This window comes from Mercurialis annua, linkage group LG3, assembly GCF_937616625.2.
Source record: "Mercurialis annua linkage group LG3, ddMerAnnu1.2, whole genome shotgun sequence".
Classification (NCBI taxonomy): domain Eukaryota; kingdom Viridiplantae; phylum Streptophyta; class Magnoliopsida; order Malpighiales; family Euphorbiaceae; genus Mercurialis; species Mercurialis annua.
Window position 1 is genome coordinate 2,034,159 of NC_065572.1, and position 11,720 is coordinate 2,045,878.

At 32.7% G+C, this 11,720-nt stretch overlaps 1 protein-coding gene, 1 long non-coding RNA gene and 3 other non-coding genes across 9 annotated transcripts; all 5 read right to left on the reverse strand.

Moving 5' to 3' along the window:
• Positions 1 to 1,593: 1,593 nt before the first annotated feature.
• LOC126675271 (uncharacterized) lies at positions 1,594 to 5,773 on the reverse strand. The gene is made up of 13 exons (XM_050369881.2): positions 5,548 to 5,773; positions 5,170 to 5,307; positions 4,598 to 4,679; positions 4,443 to 4,519; positions 4,241 to 4,359; positions 3,721 to 3,838; positions 3,386 to 3,502; positions 3,176 to 3,267; positions 2,999 to 3,065; positions 2,826 to 2,907; positions 2,638 to 2,729; positions 2,356 to 2,499; positions 1,594 to 1,918 (listed from the first exon to the last, which is right to left on the reverse strand). Exons 1-13 carry the CDS (start codon positions 5,689 to 5,691, stop codon positions 1,772 to 1,774), a joined length of 1,419 nt encoding a protein of 472 aa, XP_050225838.1. The 5' UTR covers positions 5,692 to 5,773; the 3' UTR covers positions 1,594 to 1,771.
• On the reverse strand, positions 5,340 to 5,411 carry TRNAC-GCA (transfer RNA cysteine (anticodon GCA)). Its single transcript has one exon. It is a non-coding gene; the product is annotated as a tRNA-Cys (tRNA).
• A 1,993-nt stretch (positions 5,774 to 7,766) lies between the features above and the next one.
• Positions 7,767 to 10,130, reverse strand: LOC126671295 (uncharacterized). 5 transcript variants are annotated; one of them, XR_008790499.1, is made up of 3 exons: positions 9,981 to 10,130; positions 8,182 to 9,890; positions 7,767 to 8,000 (listed from the first exon to the last, which is right to left on the reverse strand). It is a non-coding gene; the product is annotated as an uncharacterized LOC126671295 (long non-coding RNA). The 5 variants fall into 5 exon arrangements; XR_008790500.1 differs by having other exon boundaries at positions 8,182 to 9,122; positions 9,848 to 10,130; XR_008790497.1 differs by having other exon boundaries at positions 8,182 to 8,449; positions 8,581 to 10,130.
• On the reverse strand, positions 9,428 to 9,598 carry LOC126676058 (small nucleolar RNA snoR127). Its single transcript, XR_007640232.1, has one exon. It is a non-coding gene; the product is annotated as a small nucleolar RNA snoR127 (small nucleolar RNA).
• Positions 10,039 to 10,110, reverse strand: TRNAE-UUC (transfer RNA glutamic acid (anticodon UUC)). The gene has a single exon. It is a non-coding gene; the product is annotated as a tRNA-Glu (tRNA).
• Positions 10,131 to 11,720: the final 1,590 nt, after the last annotated feature.

The window sequence follows — 11,720 nt, forward strand, 5'->3', positions numbered from 1 at the left end:
TCTGCTTTCTTTGATCCAGGAGGGGTGATCTCCTTTGCTTCCACTATGACAACCTGATCCACAATACTATCTTTAGGTTCCTCCAGGGTTGCATCCTCTTCCTGGTTTGTAGACTTTACAATAGGGCCATTCTTAGTCTTCACTGGCTGATTAGTTTTAGCAACTGATCTACAGTTATTCTTAGAGTGCCCTAACTTCTTGCAAATGTCACAATACACAGGTTTCCATTCATACACAATTCTTTGATAAAAGCAGTTCCCATTTTCATCATAGAGTTGCACAGATTCAGGAAATTCACCATTAGTTTCCATTTCAACAAGAATCCTAGCATATGCAAGCTTAGATTTGTTGATGGTGCATTGATCACAGTACAGAGGGTTTCCACAGAAGCTACCAATCTTACTCAGAATTCCTTTTGCCCAAAATTCCCATGGAAGGCCAGGGAGCTGTATCCAAACAGGAACTGTTCTAATAGCAGAGAGGTCCATGGCCATGCGAGGGTGCCATTTTTTCAACAAGAAAGGTCTCTGATCAAAAGTATAAGGGCCAGAGCCTAAAACTTCATTACAATCATCTTCTGTATCGAATTCAAATAAGAACATTGATGAATTGATTCTGTGTACATTCCTCAGCCCTCTATTTCCCCACCTGTTCTTCACAAATGCAGCAATTCTTTCGAATCTAGGGAACATACCATAAACACAGCCAACGATTGCATTCTTCCACTTCTCCTCTTCTGCCCTAATTTCATTTGAATTAAAATAGACCACTCGTTCCCCATTCTTAATCGCAGGAGAAATAAAATCCAGTTTGCTTGATTCACTTCTCTCTCGATTATTGGAGAACAAAGCATTCCATTTCTTCGGAGGCTCAACATGACTCTCATTAGCATCATCTTCCACATTAGCACAGTCAGATCCATCAAGACCTGCATCATGACAAATTTCATCAGGGAGATTGAGAATCTCATGGTTTTCCACAATACTTCCTTCGTGAATCTCAGTAACTTGGGCACAATTAGCATCATCGGGCTTATCAGTCAGATCCGCCATGGAAACCTGTTTCTTCTGACTCCTTTTCCTCGCCATTTTCAGCACCAGCGTACGTTAGAGAAATAACTGTTTTCTAACTTGTGCCGAGAGGTTTTAAGGAGAGAGAAAAATAACCCTACATATTTTTCTATATTGTTATTATCATTTACTTCAATAATTGTTTTGTAGGTTTTCCGATGCTATAATTTCTATGATATTTTAACTTGATTTAATCTTCAAATAGTTATAATATTTATATTATTAATATAGCATATGGAAGTAGTTATTCAGCTCAAATTTTCCACGAAAACTTGTGAAATTGGAATATTTTTATAACAATAATCACTATTTTATTATTTTTCATTAAAACAGACCTCTTGTATATATTTTCTTAAACTATGTTTTGTAATTTATTGTCATCTCAATTTGCCATCGATGAATTATTATCACTAAGTTGAGATGTGCAATAACATCATTTTAAAAGTTAGCATGCTGAAAAATAAAAAACAGCATTACTAGATTAATTGATGTCCAATATGAAACCAATATTGGTTCAACCAAATTAATTGCAACGATGAACAATCTTATTGATTTTCTAAAAAACAATATACATAGAAGGCAACAGTATTTATATCAACTGCATTAAATTGCATTTTGACTGTGAAGAAATAATACTTGAAACAGCTAAATCATACACAGCTTTCTCAGAACTTGATCAAAATATGCAACAAATGTGTAGTTCAAAGCTTCCAGTAAATTCCATGCCTATGCAAGACGCCAGCAACAATACTCCAGAACAGAATCTCTGCAAATAATACATATAGTAGAATTCCTACTCTCTGTGAATGCCAAACTCCGATGAAAATATGTTTTTTAATCCAATTTATCTGCCAAAAAAAATATATAAGTCGTCAAATGACAATTAGATAAAAAGATATTAAGTTCTTGAATCTTGATTGTGGATAAGGGGAACAAAACCTAGAAAAAACAGATCATTTGTGTGTGTTCGAGTTCATTAAGCGCATTGGCCTTGCAAATGAAACCCGAAAAAGCTGATAGCAAGTAATTCTCGAGGCCACCCGATTCATGTTCGAAGTTCTACTGAAAAATTGTAATTCTCGAACCAAACAGTTTAGTTCATTGTTCAGTTCAATTGGGTTCGTTTTTCGGTTCAGCTCATTTTTGCATAATTTTTTTACTCTAAAATACGAACTGAATCAAAAAATCAATTTTTAAAAAATTTAGTACTGAACCAAAATTTCCGGTTTGGTTTGGTTTGTTCATGTCCCGAGTAAAAACATGACCAGATTGTACTACAACTTACCAGTGAATTACGAGGGGAATCATAATACCAGCCATTAATAAAGCCAGCAAAAATCCCTTCAGCAGCCATAACATAAACCAGCATAGCATTCATCCCAATCCATTCAAGTGGTAGAAACAGCCATTTCAAACCCGCAATATCAACCTGAAAAGGCAATAAACTAGCTAATTTTAGGTTGGATCACAGGATTTTACATGCATTTCTATAATTACAATCTGAATGGAATGTTCTTGGGATAGTACAATTCAATCAGGGTATTAAGATTTCACGACAGTAGCATACCAGAATATAGATGATTGAAAACATCAGCGCTGCAGCACCGGAAGTTACACAAACGTAACTGACAGTGTATAGTTGTTTATTTAAGGGAACAACTGAAAATACCAAAGAAAAACAGCATCCATCAAAATTCATAAAGATAAGCAGAAATTATACAGCACAACTTGGAAGAGTTTCAAATGAGTTCTCACCATGAGCGAAATGAAGAATTAAACCCAAGATGAGAAGAACAAGTCCCATCAGAATCCAATGCTTCAGCCTACTTGCATGATCCTGTAGTTGTAAGATTCATCAGCCAAGCCAAGCAGGATTTGGATCAAAACAAAGAATTATATATGCAGATATATTGAATTACGATTCTGACCTGAAAATGCACAAGCACATGACCAAAATGAACTCCAATGACAGCAGATAGAATAGCAGATATTGTGCTGCACATATCGAATAATTCTTGGAATTAAGAAACTCGTGTGAACTCTCTTCATAACCAGCTGCTACTTCATCGAAATAATACCTTTGACTATGAGCCATAATGCCTTACCTCAGGATTCCTTCAGGTTCAAAAGGCGCATGACACCATGATGGAGCATCGATCCTGAAAGGTCCATCGTGTGGGGAATAATCTGAGCAGGCCTGCAGCACTTATTCGGAACTTATAAATTCTATAATCCCATCGATTTATTAACTCATCATCTTAAATTTAGTAAATGGTAAACAGAAGTAAAATAAAATAAAATAAAAAATAAAGCACCTTAGATCTTCTCCAAGCTGGATGCTGATACATATGAGCAAGTCCTAAGATTTTTCTGTCAACGTAGCCGACTGCGTTACAAGGAGGATCCAGTTGTCCTCTGACATTGCAGGTTACCTGAAATCAACACAGCATATAACTGTAAGCCGAAACATTATAAGCACCACAAAATTACTACCACCACTGTAGAATAAAATCAATTTTCACTTTGTTTTATAAGCATTGAAAGAAGAAACAATACTAATATCATATAGAAAAGAATATAACAATACCAAGAAGATCATTTATGGCCAAAGTAGTACATATGAATGAGACTAATGTTGCCAGAGGCTTACATTGTAAACTTTTCCAAAATCAGGACTGTCTATATCAAGGACAGTGAAGTGCCAATCGGGTACATATGTTCCATAAACTACAGCCAAGTAAGTTACTAGTAAACATCCTCCGATCACCCTGCAATTTCAAAAATCACAATTACTGTCAACCGGTCTGATAAGGGATTGTAACCTAGCCGAGCCAATTCACGAGCTACTCGGAAGATTGAAAATCAACTCGATTAATATCGTGTCAAGAGCCTAATTGAGTTTTAGTTAATTTACTTTTGTATCCTATTATGTACATTTACTATAATACCTTTATTTTGATATTGAAATTCAATCTTAAAATTTTATACAGAAAATCGAGTAGTCTCAATTATTCTACTGAGTTCGAACTCGAACCCCTAATAAAAAAATCCATCATATTCAAGACGAGTTTCGAGCATAAATTTTAGAGTCGAGCAGAGCTCGAGTTTGGGAGTATTTCAACTAGACTCGACTAGATTACATCCCTAGGTCAACACATATATAAACTTACCAGTGCCAGCAGTATAACCGGAACATAGAGAACCGACCAGGCGGCAAATCTCTAGGTATTTCTTCATCTTTAGTGAAAATTTCCACCAGTGCCAGTATTGCATAAGCAAAAGCAATTCTCTACAATGAAAAGAATGCTGTAAGATATTTCTTGATTCAAACCGAATATTTAAAAAGAATTTGAAATTCAAAATCAAGATTACCTGAAGAATGCCAAACCACCTGATTTCCTTCATATCAACACCATAAGTCAGTTTATCAGGAGCATGAGAGAAGCCTCCTATACAACACATTAATACAACCAAATCAATCTCAAAGCATGCATTAATTTATAATACTTTCAGCAAAATGAACCAACCTTGTAATAGAATACCCCAAAAAAGGAGTTTTATAGTTCTGAATATAACTTTCTTAATAGCTTGACCTCGGCTTATGAATCTCTGCGTAGAACAAGAACAAGATTATCAACACACATGGAGTTTTAATAGGTAGCACAAACACTTCATTCAATCAACTGCCCCGTTTTAGAGACATTTCGGACATGAAGCTTCATTTTTACATAAAAAAACCTTAAAATAAGGCTTAACGGGATGCTATGTACTATCACACTTTTAACGATTGAGTTCATGTAATAAAAAAAATGTCCGCATTGCGTCCCTCCACTATCAATTTCATCTAAATTAAGTCCTTCTGTTTATTTTTGTCCATGCAAATACATTGAGTTCATCTCTAACGGAAATAGCCGGAAGGACTCAATGTGTTTGCAAGGCTCCAATATGAACGTATTTTTTGACAAAAACTCAATGGTTAAATGTGCAATAATACAGGAAGCCAGGTTTTTAAGGCTGTTTTCGCCATGTCTGTGTCTAAGTGTCCCGTTTTCCGTGCCCGTGCTACCTATAAAGATACAAAAACATAGAGAAAACTGACCTTAAGAGCAAGAGGAATGGCGACGCCAACAATAAAGAGAAAAAATGGCATAACAAAATCAGCAAGATTGGAGCCATTCCAAGGTGCATGTCCAATTTCCGGCCATTCTCCTCCAGCATCATCGACTAAAATCATCATCTGCAGCAATAACAAAAAAATTACATAAAAAAAGGGCCCAACCGGGTTCGAACCGGTGACCTCTTGATCTGCAGTCAAATGCTCTACCACTGAGCTATGGACCCATTTGTGACAATTCTCATGAATGAGAGATATTCTCTTATTTCAAACCGCAGTCTTTGATCATCGAATTACTAAATAAATGTGAAAATAAAAATAGAAAATAGAAAAAAGAAAAAGAAAATGAGTGAGGTGGATTACCGCAACGGTGAGGCCTCTGAAGATATCAAGTGAAGCTACACGGCCGGTCTTGACGGGTTTTTGGCCGGAAAAATCGGATTCCGCTACTAGAAGACGGTGCTCGTGAGTGTTATTGTTCTTACTATCAGTTTTTATTTCAGCCATTTTCTTTTGTTTGAGAAAGGAAGCAGGTTACTTCAGTTGCAAATGGCTAATCATATTATTCTCAATTTATACAACGTTCAAGCCATGGGGATAAGCATGGAATTTTTTCAATACTAAATTATTTTCTTTGTCAAAATTTAATTTTTGTTCCAGACGTCATTTGACTCCATTGTCTCTTTCTCTCAATGACGACAAATATGCCACTCTCACTAGATGGCGACTCTTTTTTACTCACATTTTTCACTTTCTTTAATTGTGTTCTAACATTTTATTAAAATTTTGATTTTGGTCCAATATTAGTAAATTCAATTAATTATAGTAAACTAGATAGATTTACATACAATTTTTATTTTATATATTTTTCAATAAAAAATAATTATTAAAATTAGCTACAATGGAAGCAAAAAAAAGTTTGCCCTTTTTCAAAGGAAAAAATACTGAATTATAACTACAGTTAAAATATATTTATCAAATTTGAGTTAGAATTTATATTTTTGAAATGTTTAAAAATTATAAAGACTGAATATTTTCAAGTGATCAAACTTCATATATCTATACTATATATAAAAGCACGGATGAGGGGGGAACAGGCAAATTTACTGAATAATCCTTTTCAGTTTACTACTAAATAAAGGTTTTATAGTCATTAACTAATTAATTATTTAATTAATTACTATTGTAATTAAAGTCCTAATTAAAATAGATAGCTAAATTATCTCCAATGTGGTTTTTAGTATGTAAACAATAACTAAATTGTCTCCAAATTAGTAGGAATACCTATCTTTTAGTTTGATTGAACTACAAAATTAAAATATTGTATTTTGTCAATATATTATTATTTAAATTTATATCTTATTATTTTTAAAGATATTATTAATAAAATTAAGTTAATTATTTAATTATGATTATTATAAAATTAAAAGAAGAATAAATTCAGTATGGAAAAATTCTTAACTAATTTAATAATAATTATAAATAAAAAATTGATATAATTATAATAAATTTACTAATATGTCCATTTACGAGTTACGTTACGAGCCACGTGCATAGCACGTAATGCGAAACTAGTATGTTGAAAATATCAGTATACTATAATTTAATAACCGCTGTCAAAAATCAAAGGAAAAAACTCATTCCGACCTTGAATGTATAGTTCGACCTCATATTATTTAATTTAGTTTACTTTAGCAATTTAATTCATAACTTCATAAATTAAAATCAATTATCTCCTCTCTTGTTCTTTTTAAACCCAATAAAAACATTTTTTTATTTAATATGTTATATTAATTTAAATATATTCTATTTTTATTATTGTATATTTCATATCAATTATAATATATTTATATTAAATATCGTTCATAACTAGTTTTAAATGTTATGAAAATACAAAAACGAATATTTGTTGAAGAATTGTAAATTCAATTGTAAAAATATGAGTAAGTTCCATAAATTAATTTTATTTAATAAAATAATAATTTTATTCATACGGCTTATTTTTTGAGATATTACCATGGTTGTCAGCTCGCTCTGGTCCAGTTGGTTATATTATGACCTATTTTCTTGAAATCGATGATGAATCAGAAAATACTATATTTCAATGAATCAAATAAATTATCGGTGAAATCGAAAAGAGCTAAATCAAATCATTTGCACCAACAAAATTTTGTTCATTATTGAGAGTTAAGACAACACCTTTAGCAAGATCCATATTTTAAATGTTTCTTTTGTTCAATTAATTTTTTACTTATATCTTTGATTGTTTCTTCTTATTTTATGGAAATCACTATTTCTATTTTAATCTACATCAATAGATTCTATCTTTGGCCAAAAATAAAATTTAGTTAAAATATACAATACATTCTATGTGTTAAATAAATTTCTGATAAAGTATATTTCCTATTAATTTATAGAAAAAATATTCTTGTGTTTCTATAAAACTGGAAACCAAACTGAACCAAACCAATTATTTATCTAATTCGGTTCATTTGCTATTTTCTTCACAAACTAATTGTCCGTTTACCATTTCCCCTCTGAACAAAAATTATGAATACAAAACTCTAGCAAATTGTTAAAACTTAAAAGAAAATGCAAAAGTGAATAATTAAAAGGAGATCATAAATATACTGCACTTAATTCATAACTAAATAGAAGAAACATTTGAGATTGTGTTACAGTTAAGCCCAAATCTTAAAAAAAATTATCATTTGTACAAGTATTCCTCTTTTTCACTCCTCTGCAGCAATGCAAATCCAAGCGTACCAGCTCTAATTAGTTCAAAAATCTTGGGGGATGCTACTTCATTTCATGTCCTGAAAAGTGGTATTATAATCAGTAATGCTTCAAAGTTGAAAGATGTTCATTTTATTTTACATCCAGAAGCTGGTAAACAGTTAAAATCAACAATTAGGCCAAACCTTTTCCTGCACAATTCTCATCTACTGCATGTCTGCATCAAGGGTAAATATGTTTATATCAATTGAAATAATTTACCTAAAACTTGGTCCCGAGGAATCAACAATCATATCTGGTCCCGAATGCTGTATATTTTGATTAACCTCGAGCACGCCTTCAAAGAATGAACATTTGCTCAAATAGAAACAAAAAGCATGAAACTTCCTGCTCCATCATTGCTACATTTTGTTATAAAATGACAAAGAATTGAACACTATCTTAGGAAAATGCAAAGGTTAACATCATTCCGCAAGAACCCAGCTTCTTTCCATGGTAACAAATGAGGTGTCGTGTTTTACAGTATCAACTGTGAAGAAGATTGACAATGCAATTAAATTCACAAGGAAAGATATTTGTAACGAAATAAATCACTTTGTTAGAAATCAAAATTCTACTTTGTTCTATACTCATCCACAACAGAAATGACAGGGGCAGTACCTCTGTTGGCACCACTCTTGCCAATGCCAACAGTCCCTCCTTCTACGCCTTTGGCCATGTCATCCGTACCACACGCAATACCCTTTGCTTGCCTCCCACCAGCACCTTCTTCCCCTTTCATGGCCCATTCCGAAAAAAATAAGATGGATTGGCTAAGGTTACCCCAAGGAATGCATATAACTCGATACTAGATATGTGCACATATTTATTAGATTCCTAGTATTCTTTTCATATCATTAGAACACTTGAATGGAAGAAGACACGTCTCCTCGATTAAAATAACCATAATATAGGCAGAAGACCATACCTGAGCAGATCTTGCTTATGTCAGAATATCAAGTCCAAACAATAGGAATAAAATTGAATTACAACACTCATTTAATTCTAAAAATAAGAGCAAACACAATAGATAGCTGGAAAACTAGCCCACATTAGCAATTTCAAAACAAGGGAGGATAGCCAGACAACAATGAAGGTAGAGCAACACAACAAAAGTGATTATGAAGAACACTAGTCCAAATGTACTCTCTACCTCCTCAATCCTAATAAGCAAGATACTTTTTAACGTTAAATTAACCCTTACAAACGCAAGAAAAGGCAATATTGTCAACCAATCTCACTAATAACACTTCCATTTACGTCTGCGCAAAGTAAAAATTCAACGCCGGTGAGGCCTAGCCCAAGTGGCTAGGCTCTCCAAGTACATTCAGTCTTGGTTTCGAGTCTCAGTAGGGCAGGCCAAGTGGTTTCACTCTAATTTAACATCTAACACTAACTACTAACAACTGACGGAATCAGTAAAATTAAACTTTGTCGACCATAGTATTTTACCGAATAAACATATAACTCTGGTCAGGCAGTAACCTATCTCTAAATTATCACCAGAGGATGCACTTCAACACTAGGGCATCTAATGATTGGTCTAGGTCACAAAAGAGACCAAATAACACAAGCATTGAAGACAATGCCGTTTGTGGAGCACATCCGTGTCTGATTTGGCTAAGCATCATCATTCCAGAGCTCAACACAGGCCATATTTAAAATAATTGCGGAATGAAATAGCTATTCCGTATAAAATGCTTATTCTTTGATTTGGTTCATGAAATAGTGTTATTCTATGGAATTGCTATTCCGAGATTTTGTGTATTAAACACTCATACCAAAAAGTAAAGAATAACTATTTCATTCCGTGAACCAACCAGTGAACAAAGCAAGTCAGCAAATACGATATAAATTGGTATTAGGGTTTACGAGATTGAAAAATAACCTCATCCAGGACACGATGATAATCTTCATTTCACCATTTTTTTCTGCAAGCGATAAAAAAACAGAAACCCTAGAAATTAGTTAGCATTTAAGTGAAAAATGAAGCTCCACTGAACAAAACCTAATTCAGCCACCGTATTGAAGTGTTGTTGTCGTTTGGCAAGTTCAAATTGTGCGACAAAATACAAAAAGTTCCGATGCCGGGAATCGAACCCGGGTCTCCTGGGTGAAAGCCAGATATCCTAACCGCTGGACGACATCGGAAGGATGTAATTATCTCTCTGATAATATATACGTGTATTGCTATTAGTTTTTGAGCAAATTACTCTAAGACACCACATATATATTATATCATATAATTTTTTTTTGACAAAATAGCAATTGTATTAATTTCGGTAAATAGAAGTACATAATGTTTGAGAGAACTATTAAATAGAAATTACAATAATAACTCCTAAAAAGGAGGCTTTAAGGACTTTTTAGCCACTTCATGGGCCATCCAAGTACACATTCGCTTAACATATGTAAAATAAGCGAACGGTATAAAATCATGACTTCTATTATTGATGAAATATCTTTCTCGACTTATTCCAATGTCTTTGCAACTTCGGATGATATAATCCTGAAAGATAATGAGAACTACAATAAGTGATAAAACTCAAAATTTCCATACAAATTATACCAACGACTGTTACTATATTATAGCTGAATCAAAACTTATCTTGAACATTGCAGACGGTAGAGGCCTTCATCAACATACTTTAACCTCACATGGAGTACAATATCCTCACAAGGAGTATGAAATCTCGCAAGGAGTACTTTAACCTCACAATGAGTACTTTAACTTCACAAATTGAAATGACAAATTTTACCTACTATATATTATTTTAAATATTTGTATAATTATATGTTATTTTTTACTCTATTTAGATCTCATATTTAGTAGGTAATTTCAACTGAGAATGATTTTTTGTTTATTATATTTCTTTTACTATTACATTTTATGAGTAATAAATGAAATTTCGAATGAGTTAAAAAATATGTAATTCTATAAATATTTAAACATGAAATATATAATAGGTAATTTACATAATAAATTTTATAATAATAGATTAAATTTCAAATGAGGATTAAATTTTATAACCCTTTCTTTTTACTAGGTCAAATGGGTATTCTTTCATCATTATGCGTTGAGATTGGATTTAATAGTTGGTAGTTGAAAACTTGAAATTACATGCAGTACAAACGCCTCAATTTTGAATATAACGAATTCTAATGGAGAAACAGTTTTTGAATCATTAGTTAATAATGACATTGATTTGCGTCATAAATTAAGGTTTTAGAGGAAGAAAGTAGTATATTATCAATTTTGTATCTTTTAGATATTTTATAAACTGTTAACCACAAAAAACACAAATATAGTAAGGCTGAATACATAGTTTGACCCCTGACCCTTTTACCCATCTAACCCCTAAACATAACATTTTCCCTATCGAACCTCTGAACTTGTCAAATAATCCGATTTGACCCCTAAACTTGATAAAAACGTAAACATTGAACCCCTCCGTACACAATTTTTTCTAGAATATTTCAAGTGACAGGTAGCACGGAGGGGTTCAATATTTACATATTTATCAAGTTTAGGGGTTAAATCGGATTATTTAACAAGTTCAGAGGTTCGATAGGTGAGGCGTTAAATTTAGAGGTTAGATGGATAAAAGGGTACAATTTCAGGAGCCAAACTATGTATTAAGCCAATATAGTAATAATAAAGAATACAAGAAAGATACCTTATTGTTTGGATGGCGATGAAGAGATAAATATTGATATACTTAACAATTTGATACTTCTTGAAAAATTCTATTTAATAATCT